At 49.9% G+C, this 22,941-nt stretch overlaps 1 protein-coding gene across 2 annotated transcripts in view; it reads left to right on the top strand.

The window, feature by feature from the left end:
* Positions 1–15,623, top strand: part of RHOBTB2 (Rho related BTB domain containing 2) — a 29,644-nt gene extending 14,021 nt beyond the window's left edge. The window contains exons 3-11 of one of the 2 annotated variants that reach the window (XR_012503454.1): positions 683–884; positions 1,526–1,629; positions 2,159–2,344; positions 3,005–4,026; positions 4,342–4,460; positions 6,643–6,793; positions 10,192–10,308; positions 11,126–11,231; positions 12,416–12,551. Coding sequence is in view for 1 of the 2 variants with exons in the window: in XM_010954974.3 (XP_010953276.2) it covers positions 683–884; positions 1,526–1,629; positions 2,159–2,344; positions 3,005–4,026; positions 4,342–4,460; positions 6,643–6,793; positions 10,220–10,308; positions 11,126–11,231; positions 12,416–12,633 (2,197 nt within the window). In the remaining variant the exon portion in view is untranslated. Of the gene's footprint in view, positions 1–682; positions 885–1,525; positions 1,630–2,158; positions 2,345–3,004; positions 4,027–4,341; positions 4,461–6,642; positions 6,794–10,191; positions 10,309–11,125; positions 11,232–12,415 lie in introns of both variants that reach the window. The other variant, XM_010954974.3, reaches the window with a different exon arrangement.
* Positions 15,624–22,941: the final 7,318 nt, after the last annotated feature.

The raw sequence follows: 22,941 nt of genomic DNA, 5'->3' as shown, positions 1-22,941 counted from the left end.
AGGAGAGGCCTGTGGGCTGCTCTGGAGTATCCAGAAGCCTTCCCAGCCCAGTGAGCCAGGGAGGAAAAACTGGCATCTCCATAAGGTGGGGCTGGGGGCTGGGATGGCAAGGTAGCCACAGGCAGGCCGGGGCTTGGAAATGCTCCACCAGAGAGGGATAGAAGAGAGGTGGAGCCCCGGAGACCTGCGCCCAGCTCTGACAAGTCCATTACATTTTCAAGTGGCCCTGCCCTCAGGCGTGCTGGGAAGGGGTGGGGATCTTGGCCCCGACTCTGCTTGTCTCAGCTGTTTGTTATTCTGCTGGCTGGAGCAGTTGGGCGGATGATGAGTGAGCTTCCCAGGCAGACTTTTCTCTTCCTGGGAGAGCGGGGACCGACCCTAGGCAGACTCTGCCCCAGGACCTCTCCCAGGCGTCCCCCAGCCAGAGGCCCCATCGGAGAATGGTGGCTACAGGAGGGAGAGCAGCGGTTCACCCGGTGGAGCTCCGCCTCTCAGCCTGAAGGGGCTCCTGTCTCCTTGGGCCTCTGCAGAGCTCTTGCCCAGAACGCTGCCCGGTCCCTTCTCTTCCTCTCCACTCCCATGCTGGGAGAGAGGGCAGCCCCAGCTGAGGAGCGCTGCTGGCCCCAGCCCTCGGGGGGCTGGCGTGCAAAGCCATCTTGACCGCTCCTCTCCTCTCCCTCAGGTCCCAATTAATGGATTCTGATATGGATTATGAAAGGCCAAACGTAGAGACCATCAAGTGCGTGGTGGTGGGGGACAACGCCGTGGGCAAGACCCGGCTCATCTGCGCCCGGGCCTGCAATGCCACCCTCACCCAGTACCAGCTGCTCGCCACCCACGTGCCCACAGTTTGGGCCATCGACCAGTATCGGGTGTGCCAGGAGGTAAGGCTTCAAGGCCACTTGGCTGGGGGTCCACGCTGTGCATGGCAATTGCCCAGAGCCATGTCTCCAAATGGAAGCCCCCTAGGAGTGGGGTGGGGACAGCCGAACAGTGCCGAGCCCCTGGCGAGAAGTCTGAGGGCAGCCCACCCCAGGGAGGGTCCTGGACCATTTGTGTTTTTCATGGCTGAGTTGGTGCCTGGGGCCCAGCATCTTGTGTAATCACAGCCCCTAGTTATGGGAGCCCTGAAAGGGGGAGAGGGGCAGGGTGCTTAGGAGAGATGAGAGCTGGCAGGGAGAAAGAAGTTCCCAGCTCATAAGACCAAAGGATCGGAGGCTTGTAAATGTCCGATTTGCAGGTCAAGCTGGGAACAAGGGCAGGCTCCCTGAGAGATAACACTCTGCCTCTTAGAGCCTCTTCCCTCCTGGCAGCTTGGAGGCCGCCCTTGTTAGTGACTCTGCAGAGACGGCACCCAGAGGAAAGTGTTGTAGGGCACACAGAGGGCGGCACTGGCCACCCCTCCACCCCTCCATGCTGCAGGACCCTCAGGAATGAGCTATGAGCTGGCACCACCCTGAGCCAACACGCAGGGCCCCCAAGACCTGTTGCCCTGGATTCCCGCCCCCCTCCCTGCCCTTCACAGGTGCTGGAACGTTCCCGAGACGTCGTAGACGATGTCAGCGTGTCCCTCCGCCTCTGGGACACCTTTGGAGACCACCACAAAGACCGTCGCTTTGCTTATGGGAGGTAGGGAAGGCCCCGGCCGCCTGCAGGGAGCCAAGTGGATGGGTTTCTCCCGTATCCCAAGGACTGAAGCAACTCTGAAATTGAACCTGGGAGGAAGGAGGGGGAAAACAGCGCTGGCTGACCCTCGTGGGGGAGGCCGCCCTGGCAGTGCAGGGAGCCGGCTTCGCCAGCAGGAGGCGTGGTTTGAGTCCTACCCTGTTATCCAGTAGCTTTGGGACTTTGAGCAATTAGGAGAGCTGCTCTGAGATTATTTTTCTCAGCTGTGAGATGGAAAAAATGGTCATTTCTAACTCGCAATATAGCCATGAAGTCAAAACAAGAGTCTTTGAAAGTTCTAAAATGCCAAATTAGAGGTACGGTTATTATAGTTATCATATGCTTTGTATAAGATCATGTGAGCAGATACGTATGACAGATGTGGGATTGCAGCGTAGGAGGTGTGGGTGGATGTGTGTGTTCTCCCTCCTCCCAGGAGCAGGTAACCTACCACTAGCTTTCTCTGCCCATAACCTCACTCTCCCACTCCCAGATCCGATGTGGTGGTTCTGTGCTTCTCCATTGCCAACCCCAACTCCCTCCACCATGTCAAGACCATGTGGTACCCAGAAATCAAGCACTTCTGCCCCCGAGCACCTGTCATCTTGGTGGGCTGCCAGCTGGACCTGCGCTACGCTGACCTGGAGGCTGTCAATAGGGCCAGGAGACCCTTGGCTAGGTAGGGGGTGCTGGGGCCTAGGGAGGGGAAGGTGGCAGGCAGGGGGTCGGGGTGCATCTCCCTGGCTCCCTGCTCAGCCCTGAGGGAATCCACTGAGCCTCATGTCTTTCCCTCCATTTGAAGTAAGTTTGTGTAGGGAGGGAGCCAGCATGAGTGCTCATTCTTTCATTCACTCATCCATCCATCCATCCATCCATCCGTTACACACTGAGTGGGCAATACTGGGCTACGCATCATGAGGAGAGGAGGAGAAGAGGAAGTAGTTTTTGCATGAAAGGGGCTAATCATCTTGCTGGGAGATGAAGTCAATAGGTGAACATATTAAAAAAAAACAATGCGGAACATTGCATGCTAATTGCCAGAGAGGTAGGTAGTGCTACCACTGCTCTGAGCTGGGGAGATCACCGGGGTTTGACATGGATATGGAAGACTTCTTGGAAGAAGGGATTGGAAATGGGCCTTGAAGGACTGGTAGGATTTGGCCAGACTGAGGAGAAAGGGCAGAGACTCAGTGGACATGAGCAGGGCAGGAATGGGGCTAGGGTGTCAGATCCTGAGCAGAGACGCTCCAGCATGTGATGAACAGGCAGGCCCTGGAGAGCTGCCGCTCCCTTCCCACTCCCCCAACATGAATTTGGTTTCCTTTCTTGAACCCACCAGGCCCATCAAGCCCAATGAGATCCTGCCTCCAGAGAAGGGTCGGGAGGTGGCCAAGGAGCTGGGCATTCCCTACTACGAGACCAGCGTGGTGGCCCAGTTCGGCATCAAGGACGTCTTTGACAACGCCATCCGGGCAGCACTCATCTCCCGCCGGCACCTGCAGTTCTGGAAGTCCCACCTCCGCAATGTGCAGAGGCCTCTGCTGCAGGCGCCCTTCCTGCCCCCCAAGCCACCTCCCCCCATCATCGTGGTGCCCGACCCCCCCTCCAGCAGCGAGGAGTGCCCCGCCCACCTCCTGGAGGATCCGCTGTGTGCGGATGTCATCCTGGTGCTGCAGGAGCGGGTGCGCATCTTCGCCCACAAGATCTACCTCTCCACCTCCTCCTCCAAGTTCTACGACCTGTTCCTCATGGACCTGAGTGAGGGGGAGCTAGGGGGCCCCTCAGGGCCAGGGGGCCCCCGCCTGGAGGACCACCGGGGTCACCCTGATCAACACCACCACCATCACCACCACCACCACCACGGCCGGGACTTCCTGCTCCGGGCAGCCAGCTTTGATGTGTGTGAGAGCGTGGAGGAGGGTGGGGGCTCTGGTCCCGCTGGGCTCCGGGCCTCAACCAGCGATGGGATCTTACGGGGCAATGGGACAGGGTACTTGCCTGGGAGGGGTCGAGTGCTGTCTTCCTGGAGCCGAGCTTTTGTGAGCATCCAGGAAGAGATGGCAGAAGATCCACTGACTTACAAATCCCGGCTGATGGTGGTGGTAAAAATGGACAACTCCATCCAGCCGGGGCCCTTCCGGGCTGTTCTCAAGTACCTGTACACAGGGGAGCTGGACGAGAATGAGCGGGACCTCATGCACATTGCCCACATCGCTGAGCTGCTCGAGGTCTTTGATCTGCGCATGATGGTGGCCAACATTCTCAACAATGAGGCCTTCATGAACCAGGAGATCACCAAGGCCTTCCACGTCCGCCGGACCAACCGGGTTAAGGAGTGCTTGGCAAAAGGCACCTTCTCAGGTATGGAATGTGCTTAGGAGTTAATGTCCAGAAGGCAGGGATGTTCCCTCCAGGAGCCGTCTGAGGAGTCCAGTTGGTCCAGTTAGCATTCTGAGTCATCTCAGCTGCTGATGTCCTGGAGATACAGTTCTGCTCCTGAAGCCTAGTGGCCCCGGCCTGAGATCGTGGTCATGTAGCACTCATGGTCCCGTAGCACTCCACAGCTGTGGCTTCCAGAAGAAGCAGGTTGTCTGGGCATAGTGTTGACCCTCAGTGTTGGTTGTCCCATATTCATTCACTGCATCCTCACGTGATTCCTCTTCTCTACCCGGACAGATGTGACCTTCATCCTGGATGATGGCACCATCAGCGCCCACAAGCCCCTGTTGATTTCCAGCTGTGACTGGATGGCTGCCATGTTTGGGGGGCCATTCGTGGAGAGTTCCACCAGGGAGGTAAGGCTAGGTTAGGAACGGCTGGGAAGGAGAGAGACTTACTCTCCTTTCTGTCTGTGGCATCTGTCAGTTAATTCTTCGGCCTTGACTAGGTGTAATCCACCAAGTGATGGGCCCAAGAGAAGCTTATGAGATAGATCGTTCACATAGGCAAGGACTTTACAATATACAAGGATAGGGAATTATGGTAACGTCTTAACTGTATAGTTTAGAAAGCACTTTTGATACGTTATATCATCTCACACCCGACTCTTATATGTAGCGTAGCCTTCCCAATTTATACATAAGAAAAATGGGGCCCTGAGAAGTGGATTTATGCAAAGCTGTGTAAGTAGGAAGGAGAGGGTAGGACTTGAACTCAAGGCATCTGATTTCTTGGCTTTTTCCCTGACACATGTGAAGCAACTAGAAAAAAATTCCGTGAGTCCCCAACTGAATCAGTCTGTTTTTACAATGTAGGTTTTATTGTTATTGAGGTATGGGGAAGCCAACAAATCAGGAAGAAATTGCCATTGAAAAGATAGATTGTTATACTCAGAGCTCTCAGTGGGAGGGGCCACACGGGGAAGCAGCAGGGTGGGTCAGGAGTCAGAGGGAGCGAGTGGAACTGTGGGCAAAGCCTTTAGTATCTTCCATGGGAAGGAACAGGCAGGGCAGGGTCATCAGGTTTAGGGTTGGCTAGTTTGAATAATGTCAGCAGGCTCTGAGGCACAGGGGCTGTCCTGAGTCACCTGGTACCTGGCCCTAGGTGACCAGGGCAGGGGGAGAGTGGCCTAGAGTGGGAGAGCCTGATAAAGGAGGTAGTTGGGGGCATGGGCTCTGGACTGGTTGGTTTACATAGGAAAGGCATGTTCTCAGGTAGTCTTTTACTGTCTCTAGGAAATGGCTAGCCCTGGGAGGGGCAGTCCCTCCAGGGTCAGCAAGTCCCCAAATTTCAAATCATCAGAACACAGAAACTAAAAAGAGATGCTTCATACAATCACCTTTCCCTCTAAGCGGGGCCGCTCCAACTCCCCGTTCTCGCTGATACTGCCGCTTTCTTGGGCACTGAGACTGGAAACACAGAATTGGAAGGGGCCCGTCAGTGTGCCCTTGGAAATAGTCTCTTAAGTCTGTTCTCTCCTGTCCATTCTCCCAGCCAAGCCAAGTAGCCCAGGCCATGGCCCCTGGTATTCTCCATCTTCCCTGAACTCCTAGCATTAACTGTCCATCACTCAGCTTTACAGCTAATTAACAAGGTTCTGTTTTGTGCAACTGCTTAAAGTCCTGAGGATCCACATCCAGTTTTCCCAGCTGGTCTGCGGTTCGTTTGGAGTGTAGGGACTAGGTCTTTGACTTCTGCCAGGTACCCCTGGCATGGGTCCCTTAGTCAGTGCTCAGCAAACACTTGAATGAAAAGCTAAGATTATGCAGCACAGTGTCCTGTGACACAGAGTAGGAATTGCCTAAGATTTCTGGGAAGCAAGGCCTTACGGGAGGCTACGCAGAAGGGGTGAGATTGGAGCTGTCTCTGCTCCTTGAAGCGTTGAATGGGCTTGGGATGTGTGCAGAGTGAGGCGGGGAATTCTCCAGAGCCTTGGGGCCTGCCGTCCCTGGGCTCTTCTCGGTAGCATAGAAGCAGCTGTAAAGCCCCAGCCAATTCCCAGTGCAGCCTGGAGAGACTCGCGTCAGATGAGAAAGCAGTTTTTGTTGAGGCGCTGCTCTGGAGAGATCCCAGAGGCCCAGAGCAGCAACTTCGAGCAGCCAAGAGAAGCCAGCTGGGGTTGCCTTTGCTCATTCCATATCCCATTTGCCCTGCTCCCTACAGGGCCGGGAGAGGCCGGGAGAGGCCGGGAGCGGCCGGGAGTGGCTGGGAACAGGTTTAGGTGACCGGAAGGACTCCTTCAGGCATCCTCCAAGCTGGAGGGGCTTCGGAGAGATGCCAGTGAGAGTCCAGGTCCTTTTCAAGGCTATTCGAGCCCTGTTCACAGGTGCTCAGCAGATGGACTCAGCGCAGGCTGTTGCTGTGGGAGACCAGCCTTTGGGGAAGGGGGATTCTGGGCAGATACAGGGGCCGTGGAGGGGTGGCTGCCTGTCTAGGGGAAACCAGTGTGTGGGACTAGGTGAGTCACTCTCAGAACTGAGTGACTCTCTCCCTAAAGCCAGAGCTCACCGCAGCGGCTCTCTTCCTTCCCACCCACAGGTGGTGTTTCCTTACACCAGCAAGAGCTGCATGAGGGCAGTGCTGGAATACCTCTACACCGGCATGTTCACCTCCAGTCCCGACCTGGACGACATGAAACTCATCATCCTGGCCAACCGCCTCTGCCTGCCGCACTTGGTTGCCCTCACAGGTAACTAACCAGGGTGCTCAGGGGCCTCCCTGGGGGAGAGGCCAGGGGAACCCCCTAGGAGTGGAGGTTTCTAATCTCACCTGTCTCCTCCTAGGGGACAGGCCGTGAGCACCAAGGGAAAACATTTACATAAAGTGAAATACATCAGTGCATGTTGGGGTTTGGGTGAGGACATGGGTGTAAAGAAACGTGTGAGAGAGATGCTCAGTGGGGTCACCTTAGGAGCTCTCGCCAAAGGTTATCTCGGCCCAACAAAGTGGCTCCAGTGGATGCTGATCCCTGATGCTCTTACCAGCTTGGCCGCACTCAGGCAAGCTTAAGAAGTCAGAAGGACTAGAACACCATTCCTCATTTCTACCCTTTGCGCTCCTCTTCCTCCTCCCCTTCCTTCTTCCTTCCCTTTTTCTTCTTTGCCTTCTTTTCCTTTCTCTCTTCCTCCTCCTTCTCTTCCACCTTCACTTCCTTTTCTTATTCTAGAAACAGACAACAAGCATTGACCTGCCCCTCCTAGTTCCTTGATTCCTTGAAGATCGTGAGAGCTGGAGCTCAGCTTTCAGAATGGACCAACCCCAGAGGCTAGGGTGAAGCAGGGATTGAGGCAATAGGGGACCAAAGAGTGGATGGTTGGAGCCCAAGGGCTGGAGGAGAGAGATGATGTGGTCCAGACGAGGGGCGTCTGGGGCCAGTGGTGCCCGCAGACAGATGCTGCTGCTGACTCTGGAGCTGGCATTTGTGTTGCATTGGTGTTGACGTTGGTCCCTGCATAGGTATTAATGTTGAGGTTAATATTGTTGGGCAGGTCGGGGGCAGAGAGCAGGGCCTCAGATACTGAGCTGAGGGAAGGACCTGCTGTCAGAGCTGCTGGGGCCTTGGGCAGATGATCAAGATAAGGACTCAGCTATGGGGAAAGTAGCAATGCATTGATGGGAAATGAATAGTCAGGTGGGGCTTGGTCACAGGAAGAAGACAGAAATCATTGATCAGAACTGAATGTTAAGGGCTGAGCCTGCAGAGGGAGGCCAGGGGACACTGAGGGCTTTGGGGCAGGGAGAGGCTTCTGATGATCACAGCTGCAACATATGTCGTCCATGGCTGCCCATGAAAAGTGATAACGTTTTCCCAGAGCACAGAAAATGGTCCAAACTCATAGACTCAGTAATTCAACTTTTGAAAGATTATCTGCAAAGAAATGGCCCAAATGAAAAACATGTAGAAAAGTGTTTCTTTTAAGTTTGTTTCATCATGGCAGGCAATCAGAAACAAGTCAGATAAGCACCCATGGGTAGTTTTCACTAAGTAGCCATTAAAAATGTTAAATGGCACTGGTGCATGGAAGGGCTTATAGAACATAACATTGAATGATTTGGCCCAAATGTGCTAGAAAACATAAAAAAGTGGGTTGTACTGTATGTACCTTGCTAAGGATCGGTGGAAAAGCCTAAGTATGGTATAATAAGTGACACTTTTATGTTTTGTAATATATGCTTCCTATGAAGTTGTTAATTCAAGATTAAATTTTTTAAATTGTTAAATATAATACAAGTACATGAAACATATTTTCAGCTTAATGAATTATTATAAAGCAAAATGACCCTTGCCAGCCACACCAGAAGCCCTCCACATGTCCCTCCCAAGCAGAGGTCCTTCCCCTCTCCCTGGGAGTAACCCCTCTGTCTCTTGCCCTTCCTTAGGGTACTTTTTATGGCCTCACTTCCTGGCTCTTCCTTGTTTTATCATCCAAGTGTGCATCCTTAAACACTATAGCATGACTTTATTTTTTATGTATCTTTTAAGTTTTTTTAGTCTATAAATACCTTGTCCATTGAAAAAGTTTTTTACCTTGCAATTTGCTGGAAAAAACTCACTGATCTAGAAAATCTAGATTTTTACTAATTGCATTTCTGTAATACACCGTATCTCCTATAAACTGGCCATTGGCTCTAGAGGCTAGATCAGTTTCACATTCGGTTTTCTTGTGGTAAGACTACTTTGTAGGTTGTTGCTGTTTTTCTTCAAGAAGCATAGATTATCTGCTTTTCTCTCTTTTTGTGATGTTAGCAGCCATTGAGTATCATGGCCTGGATCCATTAATTTATTAGGTGTTATGAAATGGTGATATTCCAGTTCAGGCATTTTCTTCTTTATCTGTTGGAATACTCCTAAAAAAGGAGAAACTTCCCCTCACCTACTGTTTGTTTACCCAGTGGCACAGTTCGTGTAGGAAAAGCACACGAATGCTTGCTTCTTTCCTTTTCTTTACCAGTTTTCAAGATACGTTTGTTTCCTATCATCGTTTGAGAGTGGCCAAGGAGTGTTTTGGTTTTTAAGTATGATTAGGAACTCTTAGATTTGAGCATACTCAAAATCAGTTTCAAATAATTGCAGTTAGGTTTATTGAAGCTCAAATACTCTGCTGCTCCTGTAGCCCGTAGCCGTCTCCTCAGCTTGGCTCCAGGGTCTTTCAGGTTCCTGATTATCTGGAACGACAAGATGTTCCAGGTTCGTCTTTACATTTCCTGCCCCAGACCTGGAACCAGCCACTTCTCTATGAAGTCCTGGTTTCTTGTAGTTGGAAATGGGATTTCAAGGCTACCCATCTGTGCAATAGTGATGCCCCTTGCTACTGGGATGGCTCTTGTTTCTAGGTCTTTTCCATGGACTGAGCTGGAAAATATATTTTTAAAGATAAAATATCTAAGGAGTTTATGCTGATACAGTTAAAATTCAGGACTAAGAATGTTTACTTCTTCAGTATAAACATTTTAATTTGAAATGCGAAGTTAGTACACAATTTGTTACAAAGTGTAAATTAATATGAACAACCAGGGGAGGTTATAGCTCAGTGGTAGAGCTCATGCTTAGCATGCATGAGGTCCTGGGTTCAATCCCCAGTACCACCATTAAAAATAAATAAAAAATAAATAAACCTAATTACCTACCGCCTGCAAAAAATGATAATGCAAATAAATTTAAAAACAAACAAAACAAAACAACAGCAAAAAAAAAAAAACGGACAACCAACAACCTGGTTTAATCCGTAGCTCTAACCCTTAGTTCTCAGCAAACCTGAGACTCAACACCCCCTCCCATCAGTGTCAGTGGCTGATTTCAGGGGGGTGGGGACTTTCGCCCTGTGTATATTAGACTACTTGGTGCAACATATGTAGCTTGAAAAATCCTCTTAGATGGTTCTAATCTCCTCCTTCACTTCCCACCCCCGCTCCACTGGGAAAGTCTTGCTCTAATCCCAGTTTCCTCACTTGTGGGAGCAGACTTAAATCTCCCATGGCCTCTCCTGGCCTGTTGGGGCTTGCCCCTGGCCCCAGCCTCCCTTTGCCCTGCGGCAGGCCCCTGCCAGGGGGATAAGCAAGTGCATGTCCACTCCTGCGATTCTTCAGCTGATTCCTGGCTCTGTGTGTGTCACAGAGCAGTACACAGTGACCGGACTGATGGAAGCAACTCAGATGATGGTGGACATCGATGGGGATGTCCTTGTGTTCCTGGAGCTGGCTCAGGTATGAGGTGGAGGGAAGAATCTCTCCAACATTCTCAACTCAGAGCTTTGTCTGCCCATTGGCAGCAGATGGGGAGGGGCTGGGAGGTGGTGGGTAGGAAGGGAACCCGTTTTCAGACTCGGTTCCGTGAGTGGGCAGAGCCCATCTCCTCCTCCAGGCCAGAGAGGCCACCCAGACATCCCAAGAGGTGAGGCTGGACGTTGGGGGAAGGGCCAGAGACTTCAGGCCACCATAGGGCAGGGGAGGGAAGCCCCAAATCATGTATACACATGGCTGCTGCCTGCCCGAGGGCATCTAAGGGACACTGAGGACTCTCCATCTAAAATTATCTTCCCACCTCTATGTTCTCAAACAGGCAAGCAAAATCTCCCACCCCAGCCCTTTGGAGGGCCAGAAATTTTACCACTAAAGATTAGTTTATCAGTTGTGAAAGTGTGGCAGGCACACCTGCAAAGTCAGCTCTCTAAGCCTAGTTGTCAACACCTTAGTGCAGGCTGCCTTTGGTCCCTGGTGGAGAGGAGGATGAGGGGTCAGTTCAGAGGACGGCAGACACAGGATGCCACCAGACAGGACCGTGGATTTCTGGGGATGCCGGGAGAGGTTAGAGGTGAGATGGTGATGGTGGTGGTGCCAAGGAGCAAATCCAGCATTGCCTCCTCATGGTTTTGTGTGGCCTTGCCTCTTGAGGTGGGCTCCTTAATGCTCAGGGCCTTTGCCCACCTGCACCAAAGCTTCGGCTCTGAAGGCAACTGTAGGTGTCTGTGTGCCAACCCTGCCTCTGGGTTCTGAGCACACACTCTCTCCCCTGTGTTGCCAGTTCCACTGTGCGTACCAGTTGGCTGACTGGTGTCTCCACCACATCTGCACCAACTACAACAACGTGTGTCGCAAGTTCCCCCGAGACATGAAGGCCATGTCCCCAGGTGAGCATCCCCGGCTGCACCTCTGCCCCTCCCTCAGCTTGGGTCCAAATCTCTGACTTGACCCCAGGGCACCCAGAGGCTGCCAAAGACCCCTGGGCCTAACTTGGCCTTGTGAATGGGGAGCAGCCCGTAAGGGTGCATCCAGCCAAGCAGAGGGGCTGGAAAAGCACTGGCGTGGAGGGCAGGGCCCCTGGGGACCTGGGGCGAACCACTCTACCCCTCTGGGCTTCTGTTTCTCACAAGTACAGTTGGACTAGAGTTGGTATTTTCCAGACCTTTTTGGACCAGGTGCCACAATAAGCAATACATTTTATCTTATGACCCAGTACATGTTTAGAAAAAGATATAAATTGTCTTTAATGCTGCTCATGACTCACGACATTGATTTTATAACCTAGGATGGGCACAAGTCACAGTATGGACAACACAGTCAGGGTATCCTCTGAGGTCCCTGCAGCTCTGCCTTTGCCTCTTCAGTGTCTCAGGTCCTGGGGCCCAACAGACAGTTCCAGGGCTCCGGGGAGAGGTGTTGCTGGCCTCCCCGAGCTCCTGCCACTCAGTCTTCTTGAGGTTTTCTCCTCCACTCGCTAGCAGGTTGTCACTGTACCCTACTGACTCTCCCACCCCCTTCCCCTGCTCTTCACCCTTCTAGCGTTTTCTGTCTAAAGCTCCAATCATATCCCTCCCCTGGTGCTACCGTCGTGCCCCCATGCCTTCAGAATAAGTCCACACCCCTCAGCCCAGCCTTCCCTCCCATCTGATCTCCTCTCCCCACCCCTTGGAACGTCAGCTCTGCTGGATGCCTCTGCTCTCACCCCAGCCAGGCCCAGCACCTTCCTGCCCACAGCTTTGCTCACCCCTTCTCCCTCATCCTTTGTCTCTGCCGACTTTATTCTCAGTGTGCATTAAGCCCCATTTAGATCTTCCCCTCTCTTTGAAGAATAGCACAAGCAGACATGCCTTTCCCCAACGTGGATGGTCGGCCCCACCCACTGGGCACCTGACTCTCTCCAGGGGGCTCTGTGAAGGCAGGGCTTACCCTTCTGGCCCCCAGGGGCTGCGATATGTTCCTCGCTGGTCTGAGGGCTCTCTGCAGGTCCCATGGCCGGGTGGCAGGTATGGGAGTCCCTCCAGCCCCTTCTCCCGCCTCCCTTCTCACCAAGCCCTACTGCGTTCTGCTCCAGAAAACCAGGAGTATTTTGAGAAGCATCGGTGGCCGCCCGTCTGGTACCTGAAGGAGGAAGATCACTACCAGCGGGCCCGGAAGGAGCGTGAGAAGGAGGACTATCTCCACCTGAAACGGCAGCCCAAGCGGCGGTGGCTGTTCTGGAACAGCCCCTCCTCACCGTCCTCTTCAGCAGCCTCCTCGTCGTCCCCGTCTTCCTCCTCGGCTGTGGTCTGAGATGCTGCCGCCCTCTTCTGACCCTGCTGTTGTTGTCCCCATGTGTCCTCGCCCCTCTGCTCTTCTGCATCGCCCCTCCACCTTCCAGGGACAAAGGACTCACATAACCAGGACCTATGGGCAGAGCTGCTCTCACCAGCCAACATAGCTCAGCAAAGAGAGGAAGGAGCCAGGACAGGGATCCCCTGCACAGGTCCTGATTCCAAAAGCAGGGCAAGGGACAGCTGCTGGGAGGTGGGGAGCGGGGAAGGAGCCAAGGGCTGTGGCATCTTGTCTCTGGGTCAGAGAACCCTAGAGTCAAGGGGAAAACTCCACCAGCCGTGAGGCTGTGTCTGGTTCTGTGAAGGCAGCCCTCTCCCACTGAGCGGCAGTGCCCCGGAAGGGTCCTGCCTCTGTTGGCCAAGTGTTTCCATCAGTGGACTCAGAGGGTTGCAAATATTTTGTGGGCATTTTCCACCTGGAGCCTATTCAAATCCTCACTGGAGAAGTCAGGGTAGAAATTAAGCCTTCAGCCCCCAACCCAAGGCTTCCATGCCTGGGGTACAGTGGCCAGAGGCCACACGGGGAAGGCTTGCCCTCTGCCGGCATCCCTCCCAGGGCTGTGGGCATCTGGGCCTGATCAGGGTGGCAGAGGTTGTTCAGAGCTGCAGGCCTGTCAGCAGTGCCTCTTGGTGCAATGAGAAACTTCTCTCCTCCCCTCCTTCACCGCTCAGATTTGGAGATGGAAACCAAAGGAAACAGCTAGAATGGGGGGAGAGAGAAGGAAGGGGGTGATGTGGGCCTGGGGGCAGCAATCCCATGCTCCTTTGGGCTCTTCCCCCGGCCTCTGGTTAGCACAGCTTCTTGTGGGGTAGGGCAAAATAGGCAAAAAACCCCAAACAACGATGAACAGAATCACCGCCAACAAAAACACTGTACCCTCTATCTCCTCAAAGGAAGAAAAACTGAAAAAGACCCGGTATGGCTTACACTTTCATAAAGCCAAGCAGGTGTCCCCATGTGGATGAGAAAAAAGTTGAGGTGTCAGAATTGACTCCAACACTTCTCAGGAAAGCAGTTGTCACCGGCTGTGACTGAGGACACCCTGGCCCTGCTGGCTAGCTCTGGATAGCACGTTGCACGCCTTCAGCATGCTGGGAATGCGGTTTGGGGGGTGGGGAGGGTGGTCTCAGGAATCCACGTGGCATCGGACGCATGAGTTGCCCATCGTGAGAATCAGGTTATCTTCATCTTCAGTGGGTGACTCCCAAGCATGTGAATGTGTTGGTGTGGTAGGGTGGGATGGGGTCAAAGGTCAGGCTGAAGGGCACCGATTCGGAGAATAGGAGTCCCTGGAATGAAGGATCATAGCACGTGACCTTACTCAGTGCTGGTTGGTAAAAGGGAAGGAGAAAAATGGAGAGGAATTGAACAGGAGCAAAACCAAGATCAGTCCAGAGAAGAGAAGGGAGGAGGCTGGAAGATTGTGGGGACTTAGATGATTGCTTGCAGCCCCACAGTGAAAAGCTGGGCCACAACAGACCCTTTCCCCTTTTTCTAATCCTGATCCATGTTTCACTCCCCACACTTTTATATTTAGAAAACCGAGCCCCTCTGCTGAGGGTGGAGCCACGGAGACTGAGCTCCTGACCTTAGAGCTCAGGAGTCACCTCTCCTGAGAAAGATGCTTTAGGAAGAGGAACTGGCTTTTGGTCCCAGGATCCTGGGTGGGCTCCACTGCCAAGAGTCTGGCTTTAAGTCTGGGATAGAGCAAACCCAGAAACAAAGGAACTTCTGTATCAGTTTTGTGGTGCCAAGACCTAGAGATCTGAGTTTAAAGTCCTTGCCTAGAGAAGGAGCAGGAGGTGGCACGTCAGCCGGTCTAGAGTGGCTGTCACCTATGTTGTCTCAGCCCCAGACTTCTCTCAGGACATGGCTGCCTCCCTTCTAAGTGCTTCTCCAGGTAACAGGCTGGGAAACCAGATGTGTGCTGCCCTCTACTGGCTGGTCAGCTCCTTTCCGCTGAGCTCAAGGTCCCTGGCTTCAGGGTGAGGCTGAGGAGCAATGGACAGGGGCAAGAGGGGAGCCCCCAAGGGGTGTAAGGGTGCAGCTCTGCACCCAGCACCTCCACTCTGGGAAAGAGGACAGAGGAGGGGACCATGGGGCCTCCCAGGAACTCTAGGTGGTTGGGAGAGCCAGTGCCTAAAGTCCAGGGGAAGGGAATTGGGGCTCATAAGGTTGCAGGGCTGAGCCACCTGGCCCACTGATGAGGATGCAGAAAGGGCAGAGGGGAGAGAAAGGGGAAGGTGGCCCACAAGGTGCAGGAGGCCACGGGTGAGAAGCCACAGAAAGACCCCAGCAAGCAGTGCCCCACCCCTCAGGGACCCACCGCCCCTTCCCAACAGCTCTGTCAGAGCCAGCGTGCACCTCACAGGAGCCCAGCAGGCCCAGGTGCGACCCAGAGACACCACCCAGGGAAGCTGTGGGGGAGCCAGGCCAGGCTGGGGTCCCTCTCCCAGTGGGAGGGCAGGGAAGGGGGAGGGGCTGAATTCCAGTCCCCCAGGAACCTGGTGCCTGGAAATCCAGGGTCAGCACAGGAGACACACCCATGCAGGGCGAGCCTGAGGCATAAAGGGGAGAAGGAAGGAGTGGGTCACTCAGCAGGAGCACCCACCCCTGCACCAGTGTCACTCAGCTGCTTCAGAGGAGAATCGGAAGATGGGGGAGGAAAACACACACACGCCTCTTTTTATATTGCATATTTAACTTGGTCATTAATTCATAAACACATGAGTATTTTGTACATAGCTTTTCTTGTATTGTTTGATATTTCCCACAAACTCTTCAAAGGTGGGGACTTCCAATGGAGAGAAGCACGAAAAGATACCCAACCACTAATGAAACACTAAGTGCCTATCGTGGGCCAGGTGCTATTTGGACTGGATATAAAACAAAAAAGAAAACGTCATGCTTTCATTAAGCTTACCTTAAATAAATGAACATGATAAACACTGACAAGGCTAATACTTTAGATGGGCACTCAAGGAAGTCCTCTGAGAAAAAGACAAGTGAGCTGAAATGTGTCTGGCAAGAATTCATCTATATCTCCCTCTGAAGATGGCGGTAGAGACTCCTGCACAGAAGGAGCAGCAAAGGCAGGAAGCACCTGACTTCCAGGAAGGGGAGGAGCAGCAGGGCAGGATGTCTGGAAGGAAGGGAGGAAAGGGATGTAGCACTAAGGCAACCAAGGTAGGACCCGACCAAACTCCACTAGAACATCATGCCCCGAACGTGCCTAAATGCTCAGCCAATTCTAGTTTGGGCCCAGCCACGCCACTCTTAGGCAAAGTTTTGAGATGGAAGAAACCAAAAACCTGAGAGTTACTACTTTCATAACATCCTCTTGCCATGACTGGAATACTACAAAGATAGGTATGGTGGAAGGGGGGCTGATATGATCACAAAGTATTTTTAAAGGTAAGGGAAAGTGGTCTGCCATCCCTCCACTGAGGGTCCTGCAGTGCGTCTTCTACATGTGCGCCTAGCAGTCACGCAAGGAAACCTCCTGCCAAGCGCTGGGAGGGGCAGATAGAGGAGGAGGAGGAGGGGCTGGTGGAGGGAAGGAGTCACAAAGAGAAGGCAGCTTGCCTACTTTTATTCTCAAAGCAAGGTCACAATACAGATATTGGCCAAGATGGCAGAGTAGAAAGATCCTGAACTCATGTCCTCTCATGGGTGCGCCAAAATCACAGCTCTTTGCAGAAAAACCATTGATGAAAAAGACTAGAATCTCCCAGAATAAATGTACAACTAAAGACAAGGAACCATGATGAGATGGGTAGGAGGGGGCAGACCCATGGGGCGGGTGACCTGCAAACTGGAGACTAATTATATTGCAAAGGTTCCCACAGAAGTGAGAGTTCTGAGCCCCATGTCAGGCTCCCCAGCCTAGGGGTCCTGTACCAGCAAGATGACCTCCAGAGCATCTGGCTTTGAAGGCAAGCAGGGCTTAATTTGGGGGTGTCCCAAGGGACTGGGGGAAATAAGGATTTCACTCTTAAAGGGTGCACACAAAACCTCATATGCACTGGGACCCAGGGCAAAAGAAGTAATTTGATAGGAACCCGGGCCAGACCTACCTGCTGGTCTTAGACTGTGTCCTAGAGAGTCAGGGCATGGGTGTGGCTCACCCTGAGGACATAGACACTGGCAGCAGCCATACTTGGGAGCTCCTTCTACCTTAGGGACACTGGTGCTGGCAGGGCCATTGTGGGACTCCTCCCATTAGCCCGAAGACCTGGCCTCGCCCAACAACCAGTGCTGGATGCCTCAGGCCAGACAACTCACTGGGCTGGAACACAGCCCCATCCATCTGCAGACAGGCTGCCTAAAGACTTCCTAAGCCCACAGCCACCTCTAGGCATGCCTCTAGACACAGGACTACCCATCAGAGGACCAGGACCCAGCTCCACCCACTAGTACACAGGCCCAGGCCCTGCCATCCAGGAAGCCTGCACTAACCTCTGGACATCCTTACCCACCAGGGGGCAGACACCAAATGCAAGAAAACCACAATCCCACAGCCTGTGGACCCAGCCTGTACACAACAGGTCAGACGCTGTCCTGAGACCAGCTGGGCCCAAGCCCTGCCCACTAGCAGGCTGACACAAGCTTCAGGACACCTTGGACTCTGTACCCAATTGTGTCAGGAATCAACCCCCTGCACCAGCAATCTCACACCAGCTCTGGGATCCCTGGGCTCTGCAGCCAGACTCTGGGACACAGCTCTCCCTGCCAGTAGCTCAGCACTAATCCCAGGACCTGGCTTCACCCACCAGTGGGTACGCAACAGCTCTGGAGTCTTCTGGACCCTGCCCCTACCCAGTAGTGACCCAGCACTAGCCCAGGGGACCCGTGGGGTTCTGCAACCAGACACTTCAGGACCAAGCCCCACTAACAAGCAGCCAACAGCCTCCACACAAGGCAGGGCCTGGCAAACAACTGGGCTAGGGCCCAACCAAGCCTACCACACTGCCTGCATAGTCAGCCTGCCATAACAGAAGCCATCCCTCATGCAGCCCTCATGGGGGCACCCCTAGAGCATATACCTTGGGTGACAAGAGGGGAGTGCACTGCTGGGACAGAGGACATCTCCTTTAAAAGGCCATTTTGCCAAGGTTGGAAACATAACTAACCCACCAAATACATAAAAATACAAATATCAACTTAAACAAAATGAGGTGGCAGAGGAACATGTTCCAGATAAAGGAACAAGATAAAATCCCAGAAGAAGTGAGGTGGAGGTAGGCAATCTACCCAAACGAGAATTCAAGGTAAAGATGATGAAAGAACTTGGAAGAAGCAGTTCCAGTCAAGATGGCAGAGTAGTAGGACCACAAGCTTGCCTCTCCTCATGACTACAACAAAGCCACAACTGAATGCTAAACAACCATAAAAAAAAAAAGACAAGAATGTAGCAAAAAGATCTTCTGCAACTGGGAACATAAAGAGGGAACCACAGCAGGACAGTAGAAGGGGCGTGCTCGCGATATAATTGGGCCCCATACCCCTGAGGTGAGCGACCCACAAGCTGAAGATTTGTTAAGTTGCAGAGGCCCTCCCACAGGAGTAAGAGCTCTAAGCCCCACGTCAGGCTCCCCAGCTCTTGTCCTAGCATTGGGAAGAGAAGGAGACCCCAGGACATCTGGTTTTGAAGGCCAGGGGGGTTGGCTCTGGGACTGGGGAAATGGAGACTCCATTCGCTTGAGAAGCATACATGGAAACTCACATGCACCAGGTCCAAGGACAGAGGCAGTGATTTCATAGGAACCAGGGCCTGACCTGCCTGCTGGATCTGGAGGGTCTCCTGGGGATGTGGGGGACAGCTGTGGCTCGCTGACGGGACATAAAATCTGGTAGCGGGACATTCCAGGAAAGTTAATCTACATGAACTTTCCTGGAGGCTGACATCTTGATTGGATCATTAGGACCAAGACCTAGCCCCACCCAAGAACAGACTTCCCAAGCCACAAAGGCCTCTAGACACAGCCCTACCCACCAGAGGTCCAGGACCAAGCTTCACTCAGCAGTGGGCAGGCACTGGCTCCTCCTGCCAGGAAACATGCATAAGCCTCTAGTCCAGCCTCATCCACCAGGGGCAGATACTAGAAATAAGAAAACAATAATCTCAAAGCCTGTGGAAATAATCCACAAACACATAGAAAGATAGATATGAGGTGGCAAAGGAGTATCTCCCAGGCCAAGCCACAAGATAAAATCCCAGAAGAAATAAGTGGTGAGGAGATAGGCAATTTATCTGAGAAAAAGTTTAAAGTAATGATGGCCAAGATGTTCAGAGAACTCAAGAGGAGTACAGATGCACAGAGTGAAGTTTTTAGCAAAGAGTTGGAAAATATAAAGAACACCCAAGCAGAGTTGAAGAATAAAATCACTGAAATGAACAGTAAACTAGAAGGAACCAAGAATAGACTAAATGAGGCAGAAGAATGGATCAATGAGCTAAAAGACAGATCAGTGGAAATCACTACTTCAGAAAAGAAAAAAAGAAAGAATAAAAAGAAATGAGGATAGTTTAAGAGAACTCTGGGACAACATGCACTAACATTCACATTATAGGGGTCCTAGAAAGAGAAGAGAGAGAGAAAGGACCTGAGAAAATTTTTGGAGAGATAATAACCAAAAATGTCCCCAACTTGGAAAAGGAAATAGTCACCCAAGTCCTAGAAGCACAGAGAATATCACACAGAATCAAACCAAAGAGGAACGCACCAAGGCACATAGTTATCAAATTGACAACAATTAAGGATAAGGAGAAAATATTAAAATTAGCAAGAGAAAAGCAACAAATAACATACAAGGGAACTCTCATAAGGTTATCAGCTGATTTTTCAGCAGAAACTCTACAGGCCAGAAGGGAGTGGCACGATATATTTAAAGTGATGAAAGGGGGAAACTTACAACCAAGAATATTCTATCCAGCAAGGCTCTCATTTAGATTTGATGGATAAATCAAAAGCTTCACAGATAAACAAAAGCTAAAAGATTTAAGCACCATCAAACCCGATTTACAACGTATGTTAAAAGACCTTCTTTAGTCATCAAACCATAAGAAAAGAGAAAAAGAAGAAAGAGGGAAAAAAAGAGAGATACCTACAAAAGATTGCTTTGGCTGTTCAGGGTCTTTTGTGGTTCCTTATAAATTTTGGAATTGTTTGTTCTAGTTCTGTGAGGAATGTCAAGAGTATTTTGACAGGGGTTGTGTTGGATCTGTGGATTGCTTTGGGTAGTGTGGCCATTTTGATAGTGTTGATTCTTCCAATCCAAGAGCACAAGAAATCTTTCCATTTCTTTGTGTCATTTCAGTTTTCAGAGTATAGTAATCTCCTTGGTTAAGTTTATTTCTAGGTCTTCTGTTGTGTTTGATGTAATGGAAATGTCTCTGCCAGTTATTAAATTCTGGTTTTTGAAGTAAAAAAAAAGTGAATGAAGGGCTACAAATGGCAAAATATCCTTCTTTTTTATGGGTGAGTTGTATTCCATTATATATGTACAGATACATATATATATGCTGCATTTTCATTATCTGTTCAACTATTGATGTGCACTTAGGATGCTTCCATATCTTGGCAAATATAAATAATGTTGCTGTTAATAGCAGGGTGTATGTATCTTTTTTATTTAATTCTTATTTTGTGGTTGGCTTTATTCCTTTGATAACTATGGAATTTTAAAAAGCTAAAGCTCTAAACATTCTTATAAACAATGAACAGTACATATATGTAAATTTAAAAATATATGTGCAGTAAAAAAAAAATCTATCAAGCCATGAAAGACATAGAAGAAACTTAAAAGACATATTACTAAATGAAAGAAGTCAGTCTGAAAAGGCTACAAACTGTACGATTCCAGCCAAATGACATTCTGGAAAAAGCACAGCTACAGAAACAATAAAAAGATCGTGGTTTCCAGGGGCTCGGGGAGAGGGAGGGAGGGAGGCGGGAGGGAGGAATGAATAGATGGAGCACAAGGGATTTTTAGGGCAATGAAATTATTCTGTGTGATACTATAGTGGTGGCTACATGTCATTATGCATTTGTCAAAACCCATAGAATGTACAACATTAAGAGTAAACCCTAATGTAAACTATGGACTTTGGTTGATTATAATGTGCCCATGTTGGTTCATTGATTTTAGCAAATATGCCACACTGATGAGGGATGCTGAGCATAGGGGAGTATATGTGTGTGGGTGGGGTGGGCTATGTGGCAACTCTGTATTTTCTGCTCAATTCTGCTGTAAACCTGAAACTGCTCTAAAAAAAAAAAAGTCTATTAAAAGAAAGAACCAGGGAGAAGAATGGATGCACAGAATGAGAAGTTTTAAAGAAAGAGTCAGAAACATAAAGAATAACCAAACAGAGATGAAGAAATGAAAAATACACTAGAAGGAATCAGCACTAGACTAAATGATACAGAGGAGTGTGGATCAGTGAGCTGGAAGACAGAGTAGTAGAAATCACTGATGCTGAACAGAAAAAAGAATTTAAAAAAAAAAGGAAGAAAGTTTAAGAGACCTCTGGGACAAGAGCAAGCACACTAATATTAGAGGGGTCCTAGAAGGAGGAGAGAGAGAGAGAAGGGGGCTAAGAACACATCTGAAGATGACAGTAGCTAAAAACTTCCCTAACCTCAGAAAGGGAACAGTCACCTAAGTCCAGGAAGCACAGAGAATCCCATACAGGAGTAACCCTAAGAGGACCACACCAAAATGCACTGTGATTAAAATGACAACAATTCAAGATAAAGAGAGAATATTAAAAGCAGCAAGGGAGAAGCAACAAATTACACACAAGGGAACTCTCATAAGATCATCAGCTGACTCTTCAGCAGAAACTGCAGGCCAGAAGGGAGTGGCATGCTGTATTGAAAGTCATGAGAGGGAAAAACCTACTACCAAGAATACTCTACCCAGCAAGGCTCTCATTCAGATTTGATGGAGAGATCAAAAGCGTGACAGAAAAGAAAACGCTAAAAGGGTTCAGCACCACCAAAGCAGCTTTACAACAAATGTTAAAGGAACTTCTCTAGGTGAAAAAGAAAAGGCCACAACTAGAAATAAGAACATTACAAAATGAAAAAAGCTCACCGGTGAAGGCAAACATAGAGTAACGGTAGGAAATCATCCACACACAAAGCTAGTAGGAAGGCTAAAAGACAAAATTATCAAAATCATCTACACCCACAATAAACATCCACCCAGTCACTCTGTATCTTTTGATTGGAGCAGTTAGTCCATTTATAGTTAACGTAATTATTGATATGTATGTTCTTATTGCCATTTTCTTAATTGTTTGGGGGTTGCTTTTGTAGTTCTTTTTTTCCCCTTCTTTTATTCTCTTCTCTTGTGACTTGATAACTATCTTTAGTGCTATGCTTAGATTCCCCTTTTTTTATCTGTATGTCTATTATAGATTTTTAGTTTGTGGTTACCACGAAGTTTTTATATAGCAATCTCTGTATATGTGATTGTTTTCAGTTGCTGATCTCTTAATTTCAAATGCATTTTAAAAACCCTGCAGTTGTACTATCTTCCCCTCATGACTACTGTTTTTGATACCACATTTTATATCAGCTGCAGAAAAACACAAACACATGGAGGCTAAACAATATGCTACTAAACAACCAATGGATCACTGAAGAAATCACAGAATAAATTTAAAAAATACCTGGAGACAAATGAAAATGAAAATACAATGACCCAAAACCTATGGGACACGGCAAAAGCAATTCTAAAAGGGAAATTTATAGTGATACAGGCTTACCTCAGGAAACAAGAAATACCTCAAATAAACAACTTAATCTTCCACCTCAACAAACTAGAAAAAGAAGAACAAACAAGACATAAAGTTGGTAGAAGGAAAGAAATCATAAAGTTCAGAGCAGAAATAAATGAAATAGAAACTAAAAGCTGGTTCTTTGAAAACATAAAAAAAAATTGGTAAACCTTTAGAAAGACTTATTTAAAATAAAAGGAGAGGACCTAAGTCAATAAATCAGAAATGAAAAAAAGAAATTACAACCAACATCACAGAAACACAAATGCTCATAAGAGACTACTATGAACAACTATATGCCAATAAAATGGACAACACAGAAGAAATGGACAAATTCTTAGAAAAGCACCCTCTTCCAAGACTGAACCAGGAAGAAATAGAAAATAGAAATATACCAACTACCAGTAATGAAATTGAATCAGTAGCTTAAAAACTCCCAACAAACAAAAGTCCAGGACCAGACGGCTTCACAGGTG

Source organism: Camelus bactrianus, chromosome 31 (genome assembly GCF_048773025.1).
Source record: "Camelus bactrianus isolate YW-2024 breed Bactrian camel chromosome 31, ASM4877302v1, whole genome shotgun sequence".
In the NCBI taxonomy this organism is placed as follows: domain Eukaryota; kingdom Metazoa; phylum Chordata; class Mammalia; order Artiodactyla; family Camelidae; genus Camelus; species Camelus bactrianus.
Note: the sequence above shows the minus strand (reverse complement) of the source record. Positions and strands in the feature narration are given on the sequence as shown.